The sequence below is a fragment of the Lampris incognitus genome, chromosome 17 (assembly GCF_029633865.1).
Source record: "Lampris incognitus isolate fLamInc1 chromosome 17, fLamInc1.hap2, whole genome shotgun sequence".
Classification (NCBI taxonomy): Eukaryota; Metazoa; Chordata; class Actinopteri; order Lampriformes; family Lampridae; genus Lampris; species Lampris incognitus.
The window spans coordinates 26,856,903-26,884,062 of NC_079227.1; the positions used below are offsets into that span (position 1 = coordinate 26,856,903).

At 42.1% G+C, this 27,160-nt stretch overlaps 4 protein-coding genes across 4 annotated transcripts; 1 reads left to right on the forward strand and 3 right to left on the reverse strand.

The window, feature by feature from the left end:
* Window positions 1–5,978: 5,978 nt before the first annotated feature.
* On the reverse strand, window positions 5,979–10,758 carry acadsb (acyl-CoA dehydrogenase short/branched chain). The gene is made up of 11 exons (XM_056296930.1): window positions 10,726–10,758; window positions 10,002–10,173; window positions 9,803–9,903; window positions 9,485–9,691; window positions 9,032–9,202; window positions 8,598–8,723; window positions 8,427–8,519; window positions 8,213–8,302; window positions 7,953–8,090; window positions 7,749–7,848; window positions 5,979–7,214 (listed from the first exon to the last, which is right to left on the reverse strand). Exons 1-11 carry the CDS (start codon window positions 10,756–10,758, stop codon window positions 7,138–7,140), a joined length of 1,308 nt encoding a protein of 435 aa, XP_056152905.1. The 3' UTR covers window positions 5,979–7,137.
* On the forward strand, window positions 10,689–13,670 carry LOC130127325 (zinc finger protein Pegasus-like). Its single transcript, XM_056296931.1, has 4 exons — window positions 10,689–10,977; window positions 11,511–11,705; window positions 11,796–11,981; window positions 12,365–13,670. Exons 2-4 carry the CDS (start codon window positions 11,570–11,572, stop codon window positions 13,285–13,287), a joined length of 1,245 nt encoding a protein of 414 aa, XP_056152906.1. The 5' UTR covers window positions 10,689–10,977; window positions 11,511–11,569; the 3' UTR covers window positions 13,288–13,670.
* Window positions 13,671–13,832: 162 nt separating this feature from the next.
* On the reverse strand, window positions 13,833–16,101 carry LOC130127326 (L-seryl-tRNA(Sec) kinase). Its single transcript, XM_056296932.1, has 6 exons — window positions 15,873–16,101; window positions 15,529–15,787; window positions 15,211–15,412; window positions 15,014–15,089; window positions 14,805–14,898; window positions 13,833–14,687 (listed from the first exon to the last, which is right to left on the reverse strand). The coding sequence occupies exons 1-6, from the start codon at window positions 16,077–16,079 to the stop codon at window positions 14,473–14,475; spliced, it is 1,053 nt and encodes a 350-aa protein (XP_056152907.1). The 5' UTR covers window positions 16,080–16,101; the 3' UTR covers window positions 13,833–14,472.
* A 342-nt stretch (window positions 16,102–16,443) lies between these two features.
* Window positions 16,444–27,131, reverse strand: zgc:174164 (uncharacterized protein LOC570656 homolog). Its single transcript, XM_056297471.1, has 22 exons — window positions 26,980–27,131; window positions 26,094–26,197; window positions 25,924–25,994; window positions 25,742–25,820; window positions 25,521–25,597; window positions 24,989–25,181; window positions 24,813–24,875; window positions 24,410–24,481; window positions 22,763–22,932; window positions 22,496–22,586; window positions 21,910–22,040; window positions 21,582–21,753; window positions 21,237–21,326; window positions 20,938–21,133; window positions 20,468–20,576; window positions 19,553–19,733; window positions 18,178–18,264; window positions 17,980–18,085; window positions 17,668–17,809; window positions 17,448–17,526; window positions 17,128–17,165; window positions 16,444–16,986 (listed from the first exon to the last, which is right to left on the reverse strand). The coding sequence occupies exons 1-22, from the start codon at window positions 27,062–27,064 to the stop codon at window positions 16,866–16,868; spliced, it is 2,457 nt and encodes an 818-aa protein (XP_056153446.1). The 5' UTR covers window positions 27,065–27,131; the 3' UTR covers window positions 16,444–16,865.
* Between the last annotated feature and the right edge of the window lie 29 nt (window positions 27,132–27,160).

A 27,160-nucleotide genomic window follows, 5' to 3' on the forward strand; every position in this document is an offset into this window, starting at 1 on the left:
GCCCGTTTCGCCGTTCACTCTCCGGTGTTAATCATGAAAACTTCCGAAGAAAAGCAAACAAGTGAAGAAGAAAGAAAATCGTCTTTTTTTCCTCCCTTCGCTTAAATAAAATTCAATATCAGAAGAAGCGAGGGCGAGAAAAGCGAAAATCGCGCTGAGTTGCGTTTAGACGTCGGAGCGATCTGAGAGGAAACGCGCCATCGACGCGTCAAACTTGCGCTTTGTTGTAATAATGAAATAGAAATAAGATCCAAGTTAAATGCGTCCAGTCTCTGCGATTGGGCAGGTACAATAGCAAATGGGATTTCAGATGAAACCGCGAGCGGAGGCAGGGAGGAGATATGACGAGAATAGACGCCAAAGAAAAGGCCGTAGTATACACGTTTTGGCTTCAGGCTCTAGTACAGAGCACACCCATTGATCATCCAATTAGATTAAAGAGGCAAACGGCGCAAGGTTTTAGGTATGCTCGGTCCACAATCACCTGTCATTAGCGTGAATAAATTGTCTGGCGATATAACGACGCCCTAATACAGAGCTAAACATCTTGACAATGCCACACATTACGCAAATTACGCACGCACGTCTCGTGCGCGCACACACACACACACACACACACATATACACACACAAAGAAAGGCAGGTCGATGGCTTTGATAAATGAGAGGAACCCAGTCAACTTGTAAATATTATGTAGGCCACATATAAATAAGAGTGATTATGATCATCCCCCCCTATCTATTTCCAGAAGCCCCATTAAAAAAGTATTGTACAAGACCGCCTTATGCTCAGGGTTTCTCCATAAATGTACAAATCTCCATAGGCCTTTTTATAAATAATTTATTTTGCGGGTATATATTGTTTGTTATTCTTTCATTGAAGAATCGATGGTTATTTGTAACAAACTGGGAACTGCAAAGGATCAACCTGTCATTCATCATTCATTCACAATGTTTCAATTTTCCTCGGTTCCAACAACAATGTCATTGTTTCATGGAAAACAGATGAGCAATATGGACTGTGCTCGGACTGGCGCGCATTCATTTATATGTAATTGTATTAGCTAGGAAGTGCCACAGGCAGATCTCAAATTGAGTGCTTAGCATTGTCATAAACAACAGTTTGTGATAAAGCCCTATCAAATCAACTTTGTACGAAACCTTCCAAAACCACACAGGACACACATGATCCAATTTATGAGGTTGCCCTGAATTTTGTTTCTGTCAAATTTCCAAACAGCTCTGAGTTTGATCACAACAGATACTTGTCTTCTGTTTCTATCCTATGAGATATTCACCTCAGAGTGTGGTCAGATAACTGATCACATAAAAAAACAGACTATGAGGAAATAACACAATGAGAAAGAGGGAGATGGTTGGTTAATTGTTGAGTTCATAGGTCACGTTTCAAAGTAAAAAAAAAAACCCCAAAGAGTTAGCGATTCAAAGTGTATCATAGGAGGGGTTTGTTGGATGGGCCTAAAGTGCACAGAGAAACATCAAAATAATTAACCATACCTCGACTTTTTTTCAGTTTCTGTTCCCTGCAATGTAGATGAGTCAGTCAAATTAAAATTGTGACAAACAAGATGGTGCACCGCCCCTAGTGGTATGCCAGTGACCACTTGTGTAGTAAACCAGCGTTACCGCCATAGAAATCGAATCAGGGTAGAACGGACATTGCCGTGGTCGTTTGATTAGTTCAAAAGAAAAGTTGCGATTGTCGTTAGTTGTCATGGTGACAGCATACGTCAGTGGGAACGTACATTTTCGCACTACTCCACCGCTCGTGTCACTGCAAAACTTCACGTCAGTGAGTCCGCGATTAAAAAAGAAGCACGCGACATGCCTAAAGTCGGTTTATGCGGAAGTTACGGAAGTTTATACGGAAGTTAACCCGCTACAACCGTCACAGTTCTTTGCAATGGGCAGCGGTTCAAATCAAAATGGCCGCCGCTCTGACCACCCTGCTATGCTGATTTGAATGGGAATGTCCGTTCTACTCTCACTCAATTTCTATGGTTACCGCACAATAAGCAAGTGATATTGGACTATACAAATACACTGACGTCATAGATCCAAAAACTCTAAACTTAATTCAAAAACTTTAAGATTGGTCACTTAAAATTGACATCCTTACGCGTGCATAAAGCTGATCAAATAAATCAAATTCGCTCGCAGAGATGCAGTCGATCTTTGGAAGTCATGGAACACGTTTTATTTCTAAAGGACAGCACTGGGTGTTGTTAAAAAAAGATACATGAAATCTTACATAGAGATCCCAAAGCTGTGCAACAGATGGGCATTTGTTGGGGAGGGAGATTATTTGAGATGTATTTGCTATGGCAAAGTGTACTGGAGACAGTAACAGTTTCATCGGAGGCAGACAACATGTTCATTAGAAAGGGCCTGGTGTGGGAGAAGTGCCTCTGTAAACCTTATTAAGATCCACAGCAGAGTCTTCAGGAGAGGCTTGGATGTAGCGTGCCAAGTCTTGTACTTGCACGAGGACCACTCTTTATAGATAGTTTCGGTCTCACTGACATTGAAAAGCACGTGGATACTGCATTTCACCATTGATGTATTTTGGATAAAGCAATAATTACATGGAAATAATGATAATGTTGCACTGTTAGGTCTACTACACTATTATTTAGAACGACTTTACTGGTAAAAAAAAAAGATACCCTGCACAATGTTTTACAACCTCGTCATAGAAGCCAAAATTCTGAATATCAAGGCAGATAGCAGTGAGTTTAAAGATGAAGCCAAATTGTTATGGCTAACAAGCAGATGCCCCAGATAAGACCCTGACTGACAGATACTACGACACGGACAGGCCTGGCTAAAACCCGAGTTCAACTTGTGTATTGTGTTTGTTTGGCGGATGGTGCTGACGCAATGGGATTGGGTTGCCATGGCGACCCAGTTTCATCCGAATGGGTCTCTGGAGGCCAAACACCCATGCAGTTACCAGCATCACCATAGGTGTCAGTAAATCAAATAAAAATGGCAAGACGTCTAAAAGCATCATTACTAGACGACAAACCCAGCTGATATTTTTTTACGAGTTTGGTGAGCCTTATTCAATTTGCTCACACTATTTACCGTTAACACAGTTCAGCAAGTGATCGGTTCTGGTGAACTGATAGCAACACATCTGGATAAGACGTTTACAGCAGAACTGCTGCCTGATGTGAGAATCTAATTTTGATAATCTGGAGAACTGACATGTTGCTCTCAGTGCCAATTAGTGCTGCTCATTGTGTTTTTTACCATAAAGCTATACTGACACATGGTGGCCTATGAGGCATGTATGGGTAATGTTCCGTAAAGGCTTTGAAGTGTTGTCATGTGCTTCAGAATAAAGACTTTTGTTGACAGAACAACAATCTGCTCTTCACCTCAAAATGACCAAATCCCCGCTCCAACGACCATCCATTATGTCCAGTTACTATTAATTATTAATTCGTTGCAGGATGAAGTATCACAAAGAGTCACTCAAGTCACACTGAGTCTGGTACTAAAGAAAAGAATATGAATGACCTTCATGACCTTCGGGATGATCTCTAAATTACTACCCCTGGCTACACTTTTCAGGAAACATCTGTGGGTAACCAGTGGATAACTTTCATTAACAGAAATGGTATCTGTGAAGATTTAAGTCAAGTCAATTATATTTGTATAGCCTTCTTCTTCTCCTTTCGGCTTGTTCCCTGTTTCCCAGGGGTCGCCACAGTGGAATCGACAGTTTCCATCGGTACCCTGTGAGGGCACAACACCGATGGCGGTCTTGTCAATCCGCATAATGATCTGGCAAAATTTTACATCGGATGCCCTTCCTGACACAGCCACTAACCCTATGGACGGGGGCACAGGTAAAACACTGGATGCCATCCCTGATCTGAGGTCGTAGTCCAATCATGGATGGCGTGCCACCTCTAGCTGCGCAATACAAATGCCCCCGGCCGTCTCAGGGGGCTTTACAGCAACACAACATCCTGTCCTTGGGCCATCACATTGGATAAGAAACAACTCCCTAAAAAAAACCAAAAAAAAAAAACAACCCTTTAACAGGGAGGGAGAGCAACAGAGGAGGGCTCTCTCTCCCAAGATGGACAGATGTGCAATGGATGTTGTGTGTACAGAATAAAACACAATTTACAGAATACAACATTGAAAGGGCATAACAGAATTATAATGGAATTACAAGATATATGAAATATATGATGAGGATGCCAAGCAGTGTCCAGATGCCACCGGAATAGCCCGGGACCTGAGCCACATGACCACCGTCACCATGGAGACCTGACAGGAGGACAGACTACACATGCACACAGGGGAGACTCACATCACACCATTCACATACACGAGAGAAGAGACAAGAAAAGACATTAGTCACACATCAGAGAGAGAGAAGGATACAACATTGAAACAGGATAACAAAATTATATGGATTTATAAGATATATAAAGAATGTGATGAGCAGGATGCCAAGCAGTGTCCCGGCGGTGACCACCATCACCATGGAGACCTGGTAGTCAAGTTTCTGAAACTCCTCTATTTCAGTTTTCCGAGATGTTAGTATAGCTTTATGAGGCTGCTTAATAGTTCCATCTTGACCCTAGGCTGACATTACATTTATAGCACTGATTTCGACTGGCATCGCTGCCTTTCTTGGATCGAATACTTTCTTCAAAGTTATTGATAATTTCAGTTACCCGGGAGTCTCACACGAGCCCATTTGCCTCCATCTTGTTGCCACATTTATGCCGTCTCATGCTCATATGATTTGTAAATACAGCCTAATATTAGCTGTCACGTCATGCTGATGATACTCAACCGTACCCATTTGCAAACAGTTGGCTATGTTGAATGACTATTGCGCATATTTATTTTAAGCTGGGTGTCACTTAATAACTTACTGTGGAATGTGATTTTAATGAGAAATATAAAGATATTTATGGTGACCCTATTAAGTTTTTGGTTTAAATGCAAAGCCACCGTGGCCCACTGTCCACTCAGAAGACTAAAAATAAAATAAAAATAAAATAAAATTGCTGTGGTCAGTGTTTCCATGTAGTTACACACCCATCTTAGGAGGCAGATCATACATCATATGCAGATTTAAGTTAATCCAACATGCCGCAGCTCAACTCCTGACAAAACTAAGAGCCTAATTTTAGCTACGCTTAATTGGCTACCAGTGTAATTTACAAATGATTCAATTAACATTTTATTTGAAAACCTTCAAGGTATGTTTCAGACTAGCTATATCTTTAAACTTTTGCCGGTATGAATAAAACAAATTTTTTTAAAAATGCCCGAGCTCCTCAGGCAGCTCTCCTTTCATTACTCCATGGTTGAGGCTGCTAAATAAAGGCCATTAAGCTTCCTCTATTAAAGCTCCAAGGCTTTGGGGTGACTCTTCCCCAACCATATCAAGTCAGCAAACAGTGTGCTTGCTTAAAGTACTCCCAAAATATACTTTTAAGAACATGTGAAGTTATCATTGTTCTGACATGATCCATTTTACTCCTCGTTAAAAAAAATATATATATATATATATATATATATATATAATTTAGTGTGGACAGATGCCCTCTTGCATGCACGCATATGACCTGCTCATCTAACTGCCGCCGTCCTCTCCAGTCCAACCATCTACCCCACTAATGTATTGCTACCACACCTTTCTCCCCATCACCATCATTATGAAGAGGTGCATATGAATAATGGCGTTGTCTTAGCTGAACTTGAAAACCCTGCATTGATTTAGCTGATTGGGGCTTGTGTGTTCAGTCAGTCTATATCTAATGAGGAAGAATACCCCTGGTTTTAGACACGTGCAGAAATGTAAGCATAATCAAAGCCATATAAGAAACACTGGTGGTGAAAGTCTTTAACAGATGTGGCGATACAAGCCTTAAAATTATGAGCTGTCAGTACTGAGCTGTCAGTCAAGAGACTGCTGCCATCTAGTGACCCGATAGGTGACATGTCAGTAGCACAAAAAACAACTGCTTTTTACAATCATACTTGAAAAATTTATTACTACTGTCAGGTACGACATATCACTCTGAGTCAGTCTAAGTGAACCAGACAACCGCTTTAGTAGTCATATGAAATATTCTCCCCATGTCCTCTTAACAAAGCACTGTACATTATCCATATTTAGCAAGAGTGCTGTTGACTTGTTTGCCTAATTCAAGTGAAGAAAACTGTTGCAAAAAAATTGAAAAAAAAATAAGAGATTAAGCTGTTACACAAAAAAAATTGAAAATACGTTACATCCATAAAGTCTTGAGGATCAGAGCCTCACAAGACACACACACACACACGCATGCACGCAGTGAAGGCACTGGCAAATTCATCTCAATCACCATATTTCCAGAAGTAATTCTCACGCTTATATGTTTGGCTCTGTATCAAAACAGGAACATAGGCATTTGTTTGAATAGCAGGACATGAGGCATGGCTTGAGCAAATATGTATACGCTAAGTGATAGTCAAAAAACATCTGGAAAAAAAAAGGCAAGGGAAAATCACATAGGCTACATTAATTCAAACCAGAACAACTTAAATGATAATTCTGGGTTTTTTTTTTTTTACAACCTGGGTCTTATTTTTCCAATTGCTGCTATGTTGTATATCGGTTATGATATCATTTTACTCATCAGCTTCCTCTTAGAGATTCTGGACATTGGACTACTGTTTTACAACGATGGGGCATTACAAACTTCTGAGGGGTTTGGAAGGTGGGAAGGTGAGCAAAACATGTATCACAGATACGCATGATGGCAAAAACTATGTAAATAAGACACAGGTTGTTAATAATAATAATAAAAAAGGATTTAGCCTGCCCGTTAATCATTGGGTAGCCTATCCACGGATGGAAAAATGTAACAGACTATCTTTTGGAGGAGCAAGGTATTTACACAACTACTTTACAAGTATAAGGACAGAAATGGGGCTATTCAGAGTGTGTGTACAAACACACAACAGCAGCAAAAAAAACTGAACAGGAAACTGGGCTTACAGTAATACTTGTTACATTATAACTGCAATATGAGTCACTAGATAAAATCAAGGAGTGTCACACAAGAGTGCAAATCCATAGGGGTTCGACAGGATCAGCTCAGTGTTCGTATTCCTTATCGATGAACTTGGCCATGGTGGATAGCTGGACATTTGTTGTGCCCTCATAAATTGTACCTTCACAAGGAGCAAAAAATAATAAGAATGAGAATACACTTATGATGTATCAAACAATTGATTTACAGACATTTTTTCAGTTACCACTGGGCAGTGAACAGTGAACAAGCTTTCAACAGCACGCTAAAGGGTAACAACTACCGTATACACAAGTCATCCCTCCAGTGCTCCAGATGACAAAAGTGGCATGCCAAATTGAACTTTATGAAGGAAGAGTGCAATTCTGCTCAGATTGCTTCCATTGTTGTGCGCTATCTTAATAACACTCTTCTCAGCACACCAAGGTCAAATAGGGAAATTCCTGTGGAGTCGGATTTCTCTGCCTTCTCGGTAGTCGAGCCACCACTATCACGCGTCTCTCCACCCCCCTTTGGTCCAATCAACAAGCCCATTTCCTACCTACTATAACCCCCAAAAGATGTGCTCTCCACACAACACAGGAACCAACACTGGAGATTTGGTAATGCTGGCTACACATGCCCTGATCTGATTAACCGCATGCAGGTAGACATAAATGTGTCCACCAATGCTTACCAATTTTACAGTCTCTGTAGTATTTCTCTATGGGATAGTCTTTGGTGAACCCTACCCCTCCCATCCATTCTATGCATTTTGATGTGGTTAGGGTTGCAACCTGGGTAAGACATGAAAGCACATATTTTTTGCAAATACACAAACACAATACACAGATGAACAACTATAAAGCCATTTTACAGGATTGACAGCTGTGCATCTCACCTCTGCAGTAAAATATTTAGCCATACAGGCCTCCTTGATAAAAGGTCTTCCAGCCTCCTTCAGGCGGGCAGCGTTGTAAGTCAACAACCTGGCTGCTTCAATCTGTGTTGCCACATGGGCTATTTGGTGCTGCATGCCCTGAAATATATCACATAAGAAACTGGTAAGAAACAGCACTGAGCAACACACTAGCCACTGGAATAATGTGAAATATAACAAACAAGTTTAATATGGGGTTGACCACTAGTTTGTAGCTTTACCTGGAAGTCAAAGATACGTTTCCCAAACTGCACCCTCTGTCTAGTGTAAGGAACAGTGTGGTCAAAGCAACCTTGTGCCAGCCCAAGCATCTGAAAGATTAACATTCAAAATTATTTTTATATTTGTATGATTCTGACCCCATTTTTGATCAATAAAAGTCAATGATCCAAGTAATAAATAAATAAATAAAGATTTAACATCTAATTTACTTACCTGAGCAGCAATACCTATCCTCCCCTCATTCAACATTCCAATGGCATATTTGTAACCCTGGCCAACCTTACCCAATATGTTATTCTCTGGGACCTACAAAAGGAACGTCTTATTAGCAATTATTCACCTCACACTAGCACAGTCCAACATAAGCTGTGTATTTCATCACACCTTGACATTATCAAAGTTGAGTGGGCAGGTGGAAGAGGCACGTAGGCCCAGCTTGTTCTCCTTTTTGCAAATCTCAAGACCCTCTGTGTCCCTGTCCACAATGAAACAGGTAATACCTCTGTATCCCTGTAAAACAAAAGCATTTAAATTTTAATTTGAAATTACGGAGGGACATATTTACCACTTCCCTGTGGCAAGGCCAAAACCAGCGCAAAAATCTAGTGCAGATACAAAAACACTACTCAGTATGTTACTTTGTTACGCAATGTCAACCCAGGTAACAAATCACCCCTGCACAAAATTAAAGAAGAATTGTGGCTGTGTGATTCAAAGGTAAAACCTGTAAAATGGGTGAATGAGCCCTGGCCTGTCCCGCATGAGTTTGCAGTGGAGAACAGGCTCTAGTGAGAATGAAAAGATAACGTATTACTTACAGCAGATGGGTCAACATTTGCCATCACCAGGAATATCCCAGCATGCTCTGCATTGCTGATCCACATCTTCGACCCATTGATAATGTAATAGTCTTTGTGTTTCTCAGCACTTGTCTTCAGAGCAAAGGCATCACTTCCTGACTCTGCCTCGGACAGGCAGAAACTGCCTACCTGTGTGACATAAGATTACTGTATAAAGCATAGAAAAAACTGACAAATGACAAATACTGCATGGCATATACAATGTTTAAAGAGATTTACAAATGTAAAAGTACAAAGTGAAGTTGATCAGTTACTGATCATCCATCCAAACTTAATGAAGAAACAACTGTCTTAATCAGAATTTATAAAATAAACCACAACAAATGAACAAAATACATTCACTTCACATGAGCATATGCTATATTTTTACTCCTGTAGAGGAATACTCATTCTGTTCAGTTGACAAGTCACCGTGTCAGTTGACAGTCGGGTGAGATACTTTTCTTTCTGCGCTGGGGTACCCAAGTTGGCCACCATTGTGTTGATCAGTGTATTCTGGATGTCACATAGCACAGCCACAGAGGCGTCCACCTTTGCCAGCTCCTCAATGACCAGAATGGAAGAGAAGAATGTGGAACCCGTGCCGCCATACTCTGGGTCAATCTCGATGCCCATGAGCTGTGTGTGTTTGAATAAGGTGAATATGAGACTTTGGGTAAAATAAAAGCATGATCCATTGTCCACATTTTGAATCTGAATGCTGTTGTACATTAGCGGATAGACACATACACCCTGCTCGAAAAGAGATTTGATCACTTCTTCATCCATGGCAGAATCCTCATCCATCTTTGACACAAATGGGACGATGCGCTCATGTGCATACTTCTTCACTGTCCAAAAACAGGACAAATAATACTGAATGTTTGGGGATTTATTTCATACAAAGCCATTGAGAGCAGTGGTACATTCTTCCAGTCTTTAAGCTCACCTGTATCCCTCATCATGCCCTCCTCCTCTGAATAGGTTTGCAACGGAGAGAAGGAGATCCCCATCCTGGTCGTCTGCTCTGAGGTCATATCTGGAGCAGAGCTTGTGGATCTGTTCTGCAACCAAAGTCCAACTTGACATGCACCCCATGGTCGAGAGGTCTGTCTGCCAACCTAGAAACAAGTTGCAAAAAAACAGTACAGCTGTAAGCGTCCAACTAGTGGCATGCTGGCTCCTAGCACAAACCAGTACAGCTGTAAGCGCCCAACTAGTGGCATGCTGGCTCCTAGCACAAAACAGTACAGCTGTAAGCGCCCAACTAGTGGCATGCTGGCTCCTAGCACATTGAATGCAGTCTAATTTAGATGATAAACTATGTTATTGATGTATCTCAAGAGATTTAAAACAAATTTGAATGTTATATGCCCGAGTTAATGCTGAAGCCCTCGGTCTGATCACTTTGTTTGCTTTAATATGCATTCAATCAACTAGAACGAATTCTGTTCATTCAACGTGAGCTCGGCTGTCTCAAGGCATCCACCAGGTTACATGATCGCCTCATACGGGTTATGTAACAGCGTGATATTGGTAAAATATCACAGAAAACGAACGCTTCCTTGGTCTCGACATTAAACGGGAAAATTAATCTCTATATACAAATCAACGACGGGGACATATCTGTAGAAAATTCCTCGTTTTTTTCGCCGTCAAAAGTTTATCCTCACCTTCGAGAAGAGCCTGACCAACGCAGAAGCCATGATTACGTTTGTTTACGTACGGGTGCCCGCTAGGAACGTGTGCGCGGTTTAGAGCGGACCGGGTATAACACAAAAGCATTGGCGACGAAACGGTCCGACTCATTTAAGGGGAAATGACTGAGCCCGTTAGCCGATGCTAGCTAACCAGGTAGCAAGGTCGTTATTTTTTATAACGCGTTTTCCTTATCCGGGCGAATCATGTCGTGCGGAAGCTGAACGGTAAGTCGTGATTTGTCTTTCTTTTCGCAAGGTTTTATGACTCTGTCGCGGCAGATGACACTAAATTAACGGATAGTGTAGTGAAGACAAAGCTTGCGAGTTAACCTTAAGCTAATTTGATAAGCTAACCCAGCGGTAGCCTAACGTCCTGCACGTTTCTGTTTTTTTTGGACGGATTCACACCTGAGATTCAAGGTGCATGTGGCTGTACCGACCCGAGTCACATGGGAGAATGGACAGACAGAAACCTTGGTCTTAAACAAGCAGCACGTCATCCCCGATCAGTTCACACATCAGCTGACTTCTCTCATGAGCACACTTTCAGCCCGAGAGAGGGAACTTCTTTAGAAGATCAGCTGGAGTAGTATTTATTAGGATGACAACCTGCATACTCTTGAGCCTGCCGTGACAGCCTATGTGTTATAAATGTAACATTAACTGCCAAAGAGTGATGCTACAAATGAAGGCAGATGTTAACTATAATCTACACCTTACAAACCAGTTGTTTGTGCTATTACCACTTTCAACTTTAGCATCTTAAATCGAAGAGGTCCAGACTGACGACGCAAGACCCAGCCCTCGACAAAGGAAAATGGAAGATATAAAGGCTGAGCCTGTGGATTTTGTGAAGGAATTCCAAGAATACCTAACACAGCAAACCCAGCATGTGAACATGATCTCTGGCTCTGTTTGTGGAGACAAAGAATCAGAAGAATCATTTCTAGCTGGTGAGTACATATCAAATTGATTAGTCAAGATCATCCCAGAGTAAACTGAAAAATGTACAGTTGCTACATTGACTTGTGTATCTTCTGAAGCATCAAAGAGTGAACAGAATGGTCTGGACCCTCCATCTGTGGAAGTGAGCCTGTCGCTGGAGGATGGATCAGATGCTCAGATGGATGGCTTAGAGAGGACCTGTGATGGAAAGTACAAGTGTAGTTATTGTAATTATGCCAACAAAGGCATGGCTCGTCTTATAGAGCACATCCGTATCCACACAGGTAATCTAAACGCTCTTTTGTGACTTACTGAATTTTATAAAAATAGGTAATATTAACTGAGTACTCCTGACTGGTGGAAATTTTCCAACTATGCTTTGAATTTCCTCCAAAGTGCTTTTTTGTTGATCAAAAATTTAAACGTTTTAAAGCTAACATCGTGGAGTTTGAAGGCAACATTTTTATGCATTCTTATATCATACCATTAATACTGCATCATGCCAGCAGTAGGTGCAACAATGCCAATCTTAGCACTGTTGTACCTATTGCATCATACCAATAATCACACTAAACAATGCCCTCTTACTGATATGTTTTCTCTGCATCTTGCAGTTCTTTGCACTTACCAATATTTTGCACATTTTGCCCTCCCGGTTTTTACGTAGGAGAAAAGCCTCATCGCTGCCAGCTGTGCCCGTTTGCCTCAGCTTACGAGCGCCACTTGGAAGCCCACATGCGCTCTCACACGGGAGAGAAACCATACAAGTGCGACCTCTGTGCCTTCCGCTGCAGCGACCGCAGCAACCTTTCTCACCACCGCCGCCGGCGCCACAAGCTTCTGCCCGCAAGGGCCGTGCGCCCGCCGTTCAACAAGCGAATGCTCAGTGTCCTGCAGAAGAGGACGAGCTCTTTGGGCTTTGGCAGACGGCTTCTCATCAACTTCAGCCCTCCTTCAATGGTGGTACCAAAGTTAGATTATCTGAATGACATGTCTCGCAACCTGAACAACCATTTGACCAGCAATGAGTATAAGAACATGACTAAGGCACACGAGAGCGCTGGCAGCTGCATGGGTGCCAACAGTTTGACAACAGACAGCCCACTGGACCAGCTGTCCACACTTGCTGGCCAATTGGCTGACTTACCTCCAGAGTCCCAGACTCTGGTGTCCCCAGACCAGATGTCCTGTAAGGATGAGAAACCCATCCTCATACCACAGGTCTCAGGAGCACCAGTTGCTGTTTCGACGAATGGAGTCTATCGGAAACCCTCTAACGAGGAGTCTCAACCTTCAGGGCACAAGGATTACAGCACTGGGGCAGGGCCCAGCCTTGACCAGAGTGCATATACTTTATCAGCAAGTGTGAGCAATAGCCAGCCTAGTGCACCTGACGAGACCACACAAGACCAAAAGCTGTTTTATAATTGCAACCATTGTGATATTCACTTTTCAGATAACATCCTTTACACCATTCACATGGGTGGTCATGGCTATGAGCATCCATTCCAGTGTAACATCTGTGGCAACATGTGCAAAGACAAATATGACTTTGCATGTCACTTTGTTCATGGACATCATAAAAAGTGATCTACCATTCACAATAAAGGCAAATGAAGTCTTAAGTGCAAGTCTATTTAGGCTATATTTAATAACTTGGCTATATTATCAATCTCTTGCCCTTTTTTCCCCCTTTTTGATATCTTGGTTTCTGTCATTACAAGATGTTATTCCATTGTCTTATTGCACTTGCTCCATGTAACCCAACATGTTTTTTTCCCCATCAGATTAGGATGGATACGCATAATTTCTTGAACCAATTTGAAATGACTGCACACCAGTTTCCATCTCTGAAATGTTGTCAAGAATAACTTTTTTGTGAAATATCCAGTATTTTAGATGCAGTCTTCCATATTGTTAACTAATATTTGTCTTATTGAATCTGTTTGTATCCAAACCGGGCGACTTTCATCATGCTCCTATGTAATGTCTTTATCCAGTCTCACCCTGACTGCAGATGTCATGAGCCAGTCATTGCTATCTCTCGTAATTAACAATTAACTTTTGGCATAAGTATTACTAATCCAAACCCTTTATATCAATTAAAAATGTTATAAATGGTTTCTTTAAGGGCCTTGTAGCATTGGCTTATAGTTACTGTGGTACTCATGTCTTAAATATAGACCAACATTTGTCACCATAAATATTTTGCACTGTTGCAGCTGATATTTTTGAGTACTTGAAAAGGTCAAGGATAACTATTGATGAGCAAAATGGGAGTATTGAAACTTTTTCAAAAAAATTGGTTTTGTTAGAATTGCTCTACAATATAATTTTGAGCTGTTTTGGTTGTTTTTTTTTTGGACATAGTTGTATGTAAATGTATTGTGTGCTTTTTACTCTAAAGTCATAACACCACTCTTTAAACTGAAATGTTAAATGATTGAAAACAAAGGTTGAACCAGCCTGTTACAAAAACAATATTTATATTATTTTATCAATTTTTTTCCTATTGAGATTTAAAGCTTACTGCTTTTAAGCAAATCAAAAAGGTTAATATATCGACAAGTCCCAGTTGCATTAAACACAACGTTGGGGAAAAATTAGAAACAAACATGTTGAGAAAACTGCTAATTTCTCATTTTGTCCTCATGAACTAAACATGTATAATACTTCTATTTATTCCTTCTTGTGATAAAAGTCTACATTTGTGCAGATTCAAGAAAATGTCCACAGATGTCAAATAAATTAACAAATAAAACTGAAATTGTCTCTTCATTCGTCAATGAAAACTCTCGACAAGATTTCCTTTTTATCCCGATTAAAAGCTTCCAGTGCCGTTTTCACCACATGCTTTACATCAATATCCTCTTCTTGGTGGATGAGCAGATCTTGAAGGAACCGCTTCCGCAGGTTGGTGAGAAATCTGCTTTTGGATTCATTCAGCTCAGTTGCCAGAGTCCTCATGTGTTCAGGTGGCACTTCTTTTTCTAAACCCATAACAGCAACACATGTTGACATTTAGTTCTTGTGCACTGCCTTTATTGACACAAGTATGACGTTTTATACCCGAAAAACTAAATATTTCTCTCTAACTTGTGACTGACCTCTGGCGTGCTTCATGGCCTCGGAGACCAAGCGTCGACAGGCCTGATCAGTTTGGTGAATCACATTGTTGGCACATTTCAGGCGGTCAGCCTCCTGCACAGTACAGGACAAAGAGAGCAGGTTAACTTAGCATTATTGTATTAGTGTATTCATAAATCATTAAGTACTGAGTTTCAACATGTTTGAGGTAAGCAACATCGACACATGCCTTTTGTTCAGTGTGGTCCTCAACTGGGCTGAGTGGGTTGCTTAATGCAAAAGAGATCAACTCCAATAACCTCTGACTGAAGGTGCGCCACGAAGTCAAAAAGATAAAAAGGAAAGAAATTGACATTTAGTTTTAGAAGGGAAGGTTATGGCTACATGAACAGTTAGACACAGTGAGTTGTCTTTGTGGTGCCTTACATCTCTTGTTCAAGCAAGCCATTTGTACAGTTAAGCTCAATGCTGTTCTTCTCCCACGAGTTCTTCTGTGGATTTGGAGGCTCTAAGCGCTTTGCCATCTCGGATATCACCTCATCGGGCAGTGGTTCGGGCCTGCTTTGGTTTCTGCGGATGCATGACTCCACGGGACACTGCAGATACACTTGACAGTACCCCAGCAAACCTAGAGAGAACAGTTAACAAGATGTCGTCTCAGCCAACCATCATTCTGACAACAGGCACATTCTCGGGAAAATAAGGGGGCTACACTTTCAGCAAACGTTACAGTGAGTAGCTCACACTTTTTGGCAAGCTGGTACGCTTCATATCTCATGCTTGGGTAGTAAAAGTTGTCATCCAGCAGAATGAGTATCGGTGGGTGGTCTGTCTGGGAGCTGTCCGTAGATGCGGATGACTGCAGCAAGCCTCGGGTGCACCTCCTCCAGGCGTTGCCATTAATAAGGCAGCTGGCGGATGGATCTGCCGAAGTACGCGGATTCTTCAAAAACTCCTCAACGCGCCGCAGTACTGCTTGTCTGTGCGACTTCCACTCAGTTTGCTAAAAGGAAAACATTCATTACCGATCAGAGCGTTTCACAACACTGCTCATAGTTCGTGTCGAAGGACGTGGAAAGTTTGTTTACCGCTCGGTGCGACCCTTCACCCTCTTCCAACACTTTGACATGGAGAGCGCTACTGGGGATCAAATCATCGTAACACACCGCCACGACTCTCCAGCCCCGCTCCGTCGCCACGCCGCCGAGGTTTCGTGCCAGCGTCGATTTCCCCGCCGCCGGTAAACCGCAGAGAACACAGAGACATGCTCGCCGAACGCAACCGCCGACATCCATCAAGCGTCATAACCATTAGCATGCCTTCACTTCCGCGTTTTCTTCTTCGGAGTTTTTTTTATTTTTATTTTTAAATGGCGCATATATTTCTCGTCCAATTACCGCCACCACCTGAACAGGAGTATGAGTCGGGGAACCACAATAACGAAGTCGATTTTCACAAAAGGAAAAACGAAACAACTAAACTTAAAAATCCTAAAATAAATTAAGTAAGTATTTGAATCACATATCTTCTGATTTTCCTTTCGTGTTTCTCCTCCTCTTGAGGCCTTTTTTTGGCAGGGGTGGAGGGAGTGGGGGGTAAATTCCCTATGCGGCATATTTCTGCCGCCCGCAGGAAGAATGAACCCAATGCTTTTCTATTCAAAAAGTCATCATTTATTAGATTACAATCAAAATCTTTAAAACATTTATTTTACAATAAAACTGCATTAAAAAAGTATTATTTTGGGACATTTTTCATACATAGTGAAATATCTGATCAAAATATATTTCCATTTAGAGGTGGTTATTTTCAATAAAATAGTGCAAAGAGAGCAACGAGAAACGTGTAAAACAGGTATAGTCCAATGAAGGCCCGCAAGCCTCATCTAGAAACATTGCCATCGCTGACCTTATTAAAAAAAAGAGCTTGCAATGGGTGGTTGTATGGATCCCATCATTGCAAAATATAAAAAAACCCTGTTATTTTATATAGAGTGTTGTTTTCCCTTCATATGTCTGATATTGATGATGAAATTTATACTGGAATAAAGAGATGTACCAATAATGGAATAACACTTGTCGCTATGTTGTTTGCTTGGGTGGGATTGGTTTTGGGACTCCAGGGCCCTGTAGATGAGCTGGAGGATGTGTAGCAGCAGCATTTGTGTCTGTGTTCCAGTAATCCGTTTCACCATACCTGAAACTGATAGAACATGTGAAACATTAAGCTAAAGGCTAAGCTTGTGCACTGCTACTAAATGTTGTTTTCTTTCCTTGGTTTGAGAACAGCACAGATTAAACCATAGAAAATTAAACGAAGAGAAAAGATTTAGTCACATCATACCCAGGGAGTTGAACTTGGCTAGGAGGTGGACTTTCAGGCTTGAATTAGTGATTGAAACAAAAAAAAAAACAAAAAAAAAAGAAACACTCATTGATATTTACTGTGATAACACCTTGATTGAAAACAGTGTCTTATAATTGGCCATAAATTGAATACGCAACAACAAAAATGTGTGCTTTGATTTCAGTGTTTCAAGACAGTTATCTTTATCACTACTATTATTATTATCATTATTATGACAATCTCTGACATGGTTACCATAATTAAAAAAAAAATCTGTCTTGCTTGTTCGATGTGGATTTAAGAATAAAAATTCTTACCTTAGCTGGAGGAACTCGCTTGGTTGTGGCATTTGCTGTGGTATTGCCATTTGTTTGGCCATGTTGTGCATTACGTGCCCTGCATTTAAAATGAATAAATACAATGCAATCTCTCTTAGTGATAGATTGTGTCAAATTGCATCACAAATCAGTGACTAAGTCAACCAATTCAAATTGTAGCCTCTGAATATGTATGGAGTGAGGGCCACTTGAAGCTGACCTGTGACGGCGAGCACGGCTTCCTTTAAGGCACCTATCCAAGGAATCTCTTCTGAAGACATAGAGCAGCGCCAGAATGATGAGGACCAGGATGGGCACCACCAGCAGGAAGAAGATCAACAGGCCATTTCTGAGTGAGTAGTCTGCCACAGAAGAGTTAAGAGATAGACGGAGAGCACACGGTCAATATGAACACCAGTCAGACTTGTACTACCAAACAGAAAATAAATAAAAATCAGTGGGATGTGGACCATTGGTGCATCAAGAAATAAGAGTCTGACATACAGATAGATTGAAGTAATAGAAAACCCACCTATCTGAGCGGGACCACTGTCCACGCTGCCACCTCTCCCTGACCTATCGCAGATGGGAGGGGCCCATCCGTTATCACAGTGGCAGTGCCCCTGGTCATTACATACCTGTGGGAAAAGATGCAAAACAACAGTGTCACAGGACTCGTCAGTGAGGATCATCATCTCATTTTATATCCATGTGGAAAATGTGGTCCTACCCCATTGCTGTTGCACGTGCTTTTGGCGTCGCAGTCCAAATTGGACAGCAGACCAGATGCATTCATGCACTTAAAATCTTGGCATGTCTGAAAGAAAGAAAGAAAAAGATGATTCCTCATGCAGTCAAACTGGTAAGCCTTATTATTTCCATGCTAATTTACAGATGAAACAACAAGCCAAGCCATTCTTTTCTTTAATGTGCAAGAGTGCCATCAGCGCAAGCAGAATCTGTCGTCCCACGCCGGTTTGAACATAATGACTACAGTATGCACAAAGAGGCAGCCCTACGAGGAAGAATTTGCTTATTCATTAATTTATCCGCTATACTCTGTTAATTCAATTCAGGGTTGTATGTGGCTCATGAGACTATCCCAGCAGGCATTGGGTGGAGAGACAAGGTGCCAATCGAATGCCTCACAAATACAGGAACATTCTCACTGGCAATTTCAGTTGTGTCTGATGTGACATTTACACCATCATTGAGTACAAGAGCAAAAAACAACACACTTCTGACAATGATGTCTCTTCTACAGATGAGCTCAACAATTTCAGTGCATGCAGTATTCACAGAGGACATGATGGGATGATAAGGGTTTGTTTTGATTTGAATTCCCTATTCCTGTCTGTCTGCAGAGGGGTACCAATCATATATGCATATTAAGTGTTTTATTTCTATATGGGTTATCGTGTTGTCAAGCTTGCTTTCTCAGCACCTTTAGCTTATTTGTCCATTTTTGTCATATGAATCAAGGGTCTGAGTAAAGGTAGAGGGTGTCGTCCATTGTCTTTCACTGTATCGATCCTTTCTTCTCCTGGTTTGCCATCTTGCCATGGTGGAAAAGCTTGCGTGTACCAATGACCCCAAGAGCTATGCTGTCCGAAGCTTGGCTCCTGGTAGGGTCACCTAAGGCGGATAGGTCAAGGGGGAAGCTCCAGATGAAGTGCGATCCAACAAAGACCTCAACTGTGGAACTGGCAAATGATGTCTCCAGGTTACAATGGCAGTGAAGGCAGATGAAGGCTGCAACAGAGGGTGGTCCCCAATCGTCTTGGTTCTCCATGCCATTGGACTCTGGCCACCCCCTGCCAAGGACCGTGTGGTGGCTGCAGGCGCATCAGCCACTCCACGTAAAAAGCTGTCACGCGCAGGCATCCTACCATTATGCGGCTCCAGGATCAGCCTCTACACCCAAATGAGGACCCAGAGGGAGGATGGTCATACTCGACCCTGAGTGACCACCGATGATGATCCATCCTTTCTTAATTGTGTGAATGTAAAGTCCTCTGAGACTATAACTGTAATTTAGGACTACAAAAAATAAATTTGACCATATAACACACTTCTAAATGTGCACTAACTAAAGCAATTCTTACCTTTCCTTCAGCACAAGGACTGCCACTATTAACGTAGGCAGGATCCAGCACATCAGTGCCAAGGTTGAAGTCTGCATTTACACAGCTTGATCCATCAACTATTTGTATACTGACATGGGCACCATGAGGTGGGTTGTTGACATCCACATTGGTACACTGCACCTTTCCACACATGGCATTCCTGTGGTGGCAATCGAAGAGTGGACAGACAGTTCCCCGAAATTAGGAGAAGTATGCAAGAATTAAAGTAACACAAAATACCTGAATGAAACCACTTGTTTAACAAAACACCAAAAATAAAGATCCAGCTTCACTTGTGTTGTTTTGTATGCAACTAGCTTTCTTGCAATCGTGTTAAAACAGATGCCGGGTTTTCATCTTCTGCTTAGTCATTATTTTAGCAAATGAAAAATCCTGTTCCTACTGCACCCATGCAGGTTTTTTCCAGTCCATTTTTGCCGAAATGGCAAGTGAAATGCTTTTGTCACTGGTACAACCAGTCGGTCCAAGCGCCTCTACATTACCTGGAATGCGGACAAGTGGGCTGCAAACCAGTGACGATCATTTGCCATGGAGGGCCATTTGTATGCCGGTTTTCAATCCCACCCAACTCAACACCAACTGATTTCAATGATAAACACCCTCAACTAGACGAGGGAGGAGTAATCAGTGAAATCACCTGGTTTGGTGTTGAGTCGGGAAGAAAATCTGCATACTCACAGTCCATGGCACGAGTGAGTACCACTGCTTTAAGCAAATATGACTTAGTGACTTAGAATAGACTTGCCCTTCAGCTCCCCAACTGTAATATGACTGGCGATTACATCTTGTACACAGATTTTCATTCAAATCAGTCCATTGTATTGTTTAAATCTTTACGTTTGTAAAAATTTGAAACCAAAGCAGAATACTCACGCTACATTACACTTGATATATTGTCCATTGCTGGTTATTCCACAGTTTCCAAATAGATTCCCCCTTGTATTTGCAGTTTGAAAACATATATCAGCCGCCTTTGTTGCAGCTATGCAAGACAGAAAAGATATGCAAATAGATATTTGCTAAAAAGACTTTGGGATAATGCTAGGTATTTTTTGACACGGAGTAACCATATCTTGACTGTTAAAAGGTACTAGGAGAGTGGGATGCAAATCCCATATAATATATTTAAACATGAAAATAATAACAATGATAATTTCATCGAAAGCATGGTGGATTCTGATGTGCAATGTATAGATTACACCGAATCTCAAACTCATAAATTCAGCATTAATTTGGCTCAGAGACTTTGATCCCAGTCCTATCCCGATTATCTGGGGGGACAATTTTAGGTCTCGGAGAGCAGCATAACTCTTTCATTCTATATCCACCTTTACTGCACGTACCTGGTCCAAAGAGATTCTTGCACTGGTAATCATAAGTTTGGCAGCGGCCCTCGTAACAGTATGCGGCATTGCTTTGACAGGGGAGGCCGTCCATGACGTGAAAGTCTTCAGGACAGAAGGCACTGCGGCCATTACAGTACTCTGGAAGGTCACAGGTGTTTGCTGACTCTCTGCACGGCGTTCCAGCCACTTCGATCTAAAACACAACGCATCACGCTCAACCAAAGCAATAAAGCAATCTTTAAAAATAATACATCAATAAACTGCAAAACCCTGCTTTATATCCAAATAAAGATGACCTGACAGTTGCTACAGCAGTCGCCCCCAGCACAAGCAGAACCGCGAGTAAATTTGCAAGTGGCAGCATCACAGCATTTGTCCTTGCACTCCTGTGCAACACAGAAAAAAAAAAGACAAATGACCACAACGTCACGCTGAAGCAAACAAAGTGTCGTTCAAAACCATTACCATAAAAACACAAGTTTTAACTGATGAATTCAGTACATTAACAGCCCAGTGCTTTGAAATGCTGTGTGTGTGTGTGTGTGTGTGTGTGTGTGTGTGTGTGTGTGTGTGTGTGTGTGTGTGTGTGTGTGTGTGTGTGTGTGTGGTACGAGTATGTCATCTGACAGGCAGCGCTTCACCTCTGGTGTGCCACAGTCGCACTGCTCCTCTTCCTCTATTAAGCCATTGCCGCATTTGGCGACGCCGACCACATCTGATTGGGAAGGCTGGTTTTTCAAACACACACCACCTCCACGGATAATCAGCCTTTCAAAGTCATCTCCGCTACAGGTGCTGAATTTGGTAGAGCCACTGCAGGCCAACAGCATTGACATTAATGGGAAACATTTACATCTATACACATCCGAACAACAATAAGATGAAATAATCGGACACTGCATGGTCTGCTGCAATAAAATGCATGTAACTGTATGCATTTACGAATAAAAGAAGAGGGGTTTTTTTTACCTGGCAAATGCTGCCATGATACAGGCACCTCCATTACAGTTACAGCGGTCATTGTCATGGTTCATCCCCATGTTATGGCCCATCTCATGGGCCACCACAGTGGAGACATAGGGCAGTTCATCTCCACTGAACTGTGAAACACATCTGGCACGTTAACATCTCATACTCTGTATTGTCTCTTTTAACCATGATCCTAAACATAGTAGTATGAATTGCAAATTGAAGTTATGAAACAATTCTGTTGCACAATTTACAATTTAAAAAGCTACTGGCTGCACCCATTTTTATTGGAAAACAGAGGCATTGTGAGGGATATATGAAAAAAAACTTATGTAAACAATAATAAGATAAAGAATCTAAGGAATCCTGCAGCACGGACCAGATGGGAATAACACCTTGCCACCAAGCTTGCTGTCGTAGTGTTGAAGTCTAACCTGTTTGACTCCTGTGTTATTTATAGGCTGAGAAATACAATAGAGCGCGGCATGAATAATGCAACCAGTATCAGTTTCAAAACAAAAGTTCACAATGCCAAAGCACCAGAACGTCAGCCGGTCTGAGAAGTCAAATTGGGAGTTGAACTAACCACGTTGATTCCTCCAGAGGTAGCCACAGAGCAGACCGTGCCCACGAAGGCCATTCCCAGGACCCCATTCCCGTACGCTCCGGAGCGACCGCTGAGAGGCAAGGAAGCAGATCGTACAGCACAAAATACATAAACCATTACGAGACAAAGGCAACAAATAATCAAATGATGCTTCGCCTTTTTCTTATTTGTCAACAAGCTGACGAAAGTAATCGCTTTGTCAAGGCACTTAAGATAATGGCTGGAGAGGCAGAATTAGCAGCTTACACGATCAGTTGGCCAACATCATGCCTGATGCGTGGTAAAAGGGTCTCTTTCCTCCATTTGACAAACCTCCCCAGCACCTCTCCTGCAGAGCCTTCCACGCTGAAGGGATTGCCAGCCTTAAATACCTCCAGGCCCACCAGCACCACGCGGATGTTAAGCTGCTTGTAATACTACAGCAAACAGAGAATAAGAGACATGTCTTTGTGCATGCTCAATAATCCAGGTAAGGAAATCACAGGAAGTTGAATCAATTCATCTGGACACAACGTTTACCGAGAGACATTTTATCACTCATCTAAGTGACCTCCTCGGTTTCAGCTGACTGCAGGTATCCCCACTCTTATAAACAATACAGTGGCATGTGAAGAGGGAATAACCATCTCTGAACAGAGGGTGGGGGGGGGGGTAAGAGTACATCTGTCACAGTCTTACAATGCTGTGATTCCCCAATCCCCTGTGAATAGTACTCATGGCCATTTTAACTCTAGTTAATGCTCAGGAAGAGAGGGGGGAGGTTGGACCCCATCACCATCAACGGGATTGATGTAGAGAGGGTCAAGAGCTTCAAGTTCGTCTGTGTCCACATTACCGAGGACCTTACATGGGATGAACACACCAGCCATGTGGTGAAAAAGGCACAGCAACGCCTCTTTCACCTCAGGCGACTGAAGAAGTTCGGCATGGGGCCCAGGATTCTACGGGCCTTCTACAGAGGCACAACCGAGAGTGTCCTGACTGGATGCATCACCGCCTGGCATGGGAACTATACTGCCCACAACCGCAAAACACTGCAGAGGGTTGTGCGGACGGCCCAGGACATCAGCGGATACGAGCTTCCCTCCATCCAGGACATATACAATGGACATGTCAGCAAAACCTGTAGGATTATCAAAGACCCCCGCCACCCCAACTATGGACTGTTCCAGCTGCTACCATCAGGCAAGAGGTACCGCAGCCTCAAAGCCTGGACCAGAAGGCTCCGAAACAGCTTTTTCCACCAAGCAGCCAGGCTTTTGAACAAAGAACATTAAAGACACTAAGCCTGGTGCCGTACTGACCTATGGTCTTCAGCGGATCATCAGTTTACACACACACACACACACACACACACACACACACACACACACACACACACACACACAGCACCTTACATAACACACTATTTATTATTATTTCTGCTTTTTTTGTTCTGTTTTGTTATTTCATTGCTATTGTTGCTGCAGTGTTGAGGAGCTGAAACTCAAGAATTTTACTCTCGTACTTTTATAATGAGACGTAAAAAATAAAGAACCTTGAATGGCAATTTGAATATGAAACTAATCATTGTTTTCGGTCGTTATGCCACCATATTGTTTAGAAGGGTGGGGATACTTGCAGTCAGCTGAGACTGAAGAGGTGACTTAGATGAGTAATGAGGCGTTTCTCAATAAACGTTGTGTCCACATGAACTGATCCACCTTTCTGAGAATAAGAGCAGTCCAATAAAGATAACAGTAATTAAGAAGGAGTACTTAGGAACAAATTTACCTCAAAGAAGATAACAACAGCAAAATGAGGGTAAGAACAACATGTGAACAATTTTACTCGTTCAATTTTCCCTTCTTCCTCAGTGCAAGCGTGATTTATTTGGATGATTTAAACTCTCACCCCGTCCAGGAGATTCGCCATTTCCACCATCTCTTCTCGCACCGCCGTCTCATTTTCTTTCTTGAATTTATACTGTGACACATTCATGACAAAAACAAAAATAAAATAAAATAAATCATGACTGGTTTGGAGATGAAGTGAAGGTTATGATACACTGGTCAGTATCCTTGGCATCTCCTCAGTTGGCAAATTCCAACCAAGTGGAAAAAAGTCAGACATGTTCTATAATAATGTGCTTCAATATCTGCTGGCCAAAAACAAAACAAAAAAAATCCGTTGTAGATATGGCAATGTGGGCGAGGCGAACACCAGACCATTAGATCATCCATCGACCAGGAAGTAGCACACCTGTGATATGAAAAGTCATTAACCTGAGAAATGATAAAAAAAAGAAGAAGCTTACCCTGAGATTATCGGCAACCAGCACCAACTCCACATATCTGGGTTCAGGTAAATTGCGCTTTGCCTGTTGAAGTAAAAGTTAAAGACAGATTATTGACTTAAGCCTCAGTAAGATTTCCATTTTGATATCCTTTTGCATGACAAATGTCAAATGAGGAACATGGCGCAAATCCAAACCCGCAGAAGTGAGGTGATGGAGCGGCCCGGATCAAAGGGGGAATAACTTGTGGAGGACGAGGCCTCACTGGTAACGCCACAGACGAAAGGCTCCGACTGAACGTCCTTCAGGAGATACAGAAGATGGTCGTTGGTCTGAGACCGGGGGACTGGTTCAACTCCATAGCTCTCATTGTTGAGCAGGATCACACCCCTAACAGGAAATATTTGGTCACTTGCTGAATGCTTATTGAAAAGCACATTGCAACACCGTGGCTGCATACACTTCAGTAGGATTGGTTTTGGTGAAAATCAAAACTTTTGCATTAAAACTGCCGAGCTACACTTGATCCCACGGATGGAATGAAGAAATTCTACCCGTTAAGCAGGGGCTTTTAAAGTTGGGAAGCCGGTTCTATCTTTCTTTCCTTCTTACAATGAATTGAAAAATGAAACATGACGCTTTCTAATTAACCAAATAAATCACATGACACTGAGGAATTTAAAGTTCTGCTTGTTGTGAAAACTAGGAAGGCAAGACGGCAAGACAAACCTAAGGCCTGAGCATGTACTGAGCGCTACCAGCGAGTTCTCATTTCCCTCCACCTGTCCATGATAATAGCAATGCACCTGGAAAAAAACAAATATTTGAACAAAAAACCGGTTAAGTCAAAGTCATGGGATTTAGACCCCTGATCACATCTTGAAGAGACCAATAGCCAATGAATGATTATGATGTACTGCGCATCAGAGAATCCAGTTCACTGAGCTTACATGCGGCCTCAGATGTGTGGGCTTGCGGTGACCACTCTCGTCTTGAAGATACTGAACAAAGTTTGGAGATAAAAAGTCCCTAATGAAGATAAACAGTATTATTGGAAAAGAAGAAGAAGATAGGCATGTCACTCGGTTGACACACATATACGTCAACAAGAAGTGATTAAGTGAAGCCATACTTGTTCTTTTTTAGATGAAGGAAGTGCTTTCTGTTGTTTATGTGAAGTGCGTATGAGACCTTTTCATCCCTCTAAATTGAGTAAAGACAAAGAAACAGAAATGAGTTATTCATATCAAAGAAGAAGAAACACTTGGGGGGGGGGGCTTTTTAAGCAGGGTGTGGTGGTACCTCTGACTCTGATGGTCTGCTGGCACTCCTCGACCATCTATGAATGATTTGAGGATTCACAACTGTGTACTTGGAAAGCCTTAACGTTAGTCCATTGATGACGTCTGGTAAAGAAAATATGTAGACATGAGGATGAGCATATGTATATATACAGTGCAATCATACAACATTTAATATATTATTGACTCCTTGGTTCTCTATGTATGTAATGTGGTAGCTATGTGTACATGTGTTCAATGTATGTGATGCTCTCTATCTATGTCTATCTATCTATCTATCTGTGTTCGCCAACATATTGTAGCGAATTCGGGGGGCAACGCAACCACAGGAACTGCCGCGGCCGGGACGCGAACCCGTATAGCCCGCACCGCAGGAAACATCACTAACCGCTAGACTAAAGGGTCAGACCCGCGAGCCAGCGGCCAGCGTGTCTTCTTATCCATGCACGTTACAATATTCCTTTCAAGAAAGTGTTTTAACAAAGTTTTGACTGTGCACCCAATTAGTAAAAGATAAGGATGTGCCAAACCGTCTTTCATGTTTGTCATACTGAGCAACAGGCTACCGATAAAATAAAAATACAAAAAAACCCCCAAAAAAGAGACTTCCGTCTTCTCAAAGACACGCTTTCGGTCAAGCTACATTTTTTATAGCGCATTCCAGTACAGTTCACCCTATACTTCCGTACCAATCAGCTTTCACAATCCACCAACTACTTAATTGTAAAAAAACAAAAACAAAAAACACACAAACATGAAAAGCCCATTGACTTATACCTATATTACATAAGCTACAGTTAGGAGCCGTGTTTATCTAACGCCACACAAGGCACACAACAGGCTTACTCCCCAACGCCCCGGGGGGAACAATGACAGTGTGCGCTTACCTTCGCTCTGACTTGTGGCGAGGGAGCCGAGAAAAAAGGCAACTAAAACAGATTTAGGGCTCACGATCCTTGCTAAGACACACATCCTTGTACTTTATCGTTGTACTTTGTCGCGACTCATCGCCCGGTGTTGGAGGGTGGTCTGTGCCAACTCCTTTCCGCCGCTCAGGTGAGTCCCACA

What these genes read in the sequence shown, in the direction of transcription:
- LOC130127326 (XM_056296932.1), bottom strand. Translation starts at nt 16,079, where the DNA reads ATGGATGTCGGCGGTTGCGTTCGGCGAGCATGTCTCTGTGTTCTCTGC. An exon ending in GTGAAGGGTCGCACCGAGCG is followed by an intron (nt 15,788 to 15,872) that starts GTAAACAAACTT and finishes TTTTCCTTTTAG; the next exon opens with CAAACTGAGTGGAAGTCGCA. An exon ending in AGGACCACACTGAACAAAAG is followed by an intron (nt 14,899 to 15,013) that starts GCATGTGTCGAT and finishes TGTACTGTGCAG; the next exon opens with GAGGCTGACCGCCTGAAATG.
- zgc:174164 (XM_056297471.1), bottom strand. Translation starts at nt 27,064, where the DNA reads ATGTGTGTCTTAGCAAGGATCGTGAGCCCTAAATCTGTTTTAGTTGCC. An exon ending in AGTACATGCTCAGGCCTTAG is followed by an intron (nt 25,182 to 25,520) that starts GTTTGTCTTGCC and finishes ATTTCCTGTTAG; the next exon opens with GGGTGTGATCCTGCTCAACA. An exon ending in ACTGCTGTAGCAACTGTCAG is followed by an intron (nt 21,134 to 21,236) that starts GTCATCTTTATT and finishes GTTGTGTTTTAG; the next exon opens with ATCGAAGTGGCTGGAACGCC.
- acadsb (XM_056296930.1), bottom strand. Translation starts at nt 10,758, where the DNA reads ATGGCTTCTGCGTTGGTCAGGCTCTTCTCGAAG. An exon ending in GGATAGGTATTGCTGCTCAG is followed by an intron (nt 8,303 to 8,426) that starts GTAAGTAAATTA and finishes TTAATCTTTCAG; the next exon opens with ATGCTTGGGCTGGCACAAGG. An exon ending in CTACAGAGACTGTAAAATTG is followed by an intron (nt 7,215 to 7,748) that starts GTAAGCATTGGT and finishes CTCCTTGTGAAG; the next exon opens with GTACAATTTATGAGGGCACA.
- LOC130127325 (XM_056296931.1), top strand. Translation starts at nt 11,570, where the DNA reads ATGGAAGATATAAAGGCTGAGCCTGTGGATTTTGTGAAGGAATTCCAA. An exon ending in AGAAGAATCATTTCTAGCTG is followed by an intron (nt 11,706 to 11,795) that starts GTGAGTACATAT and finishes TATCTTCTGAAG; the next exon opens with CATCAAAGAGTGAACAGAAT. An exon ending in GCACATCCGTATCCACACAG is followed by an intron (nt 11,982 to 12,364) that starts GTAATCTAAACG and finishes GTTTTTACGTAG; the next exon opens with GAGAAAAGCCTCATCGCTGC.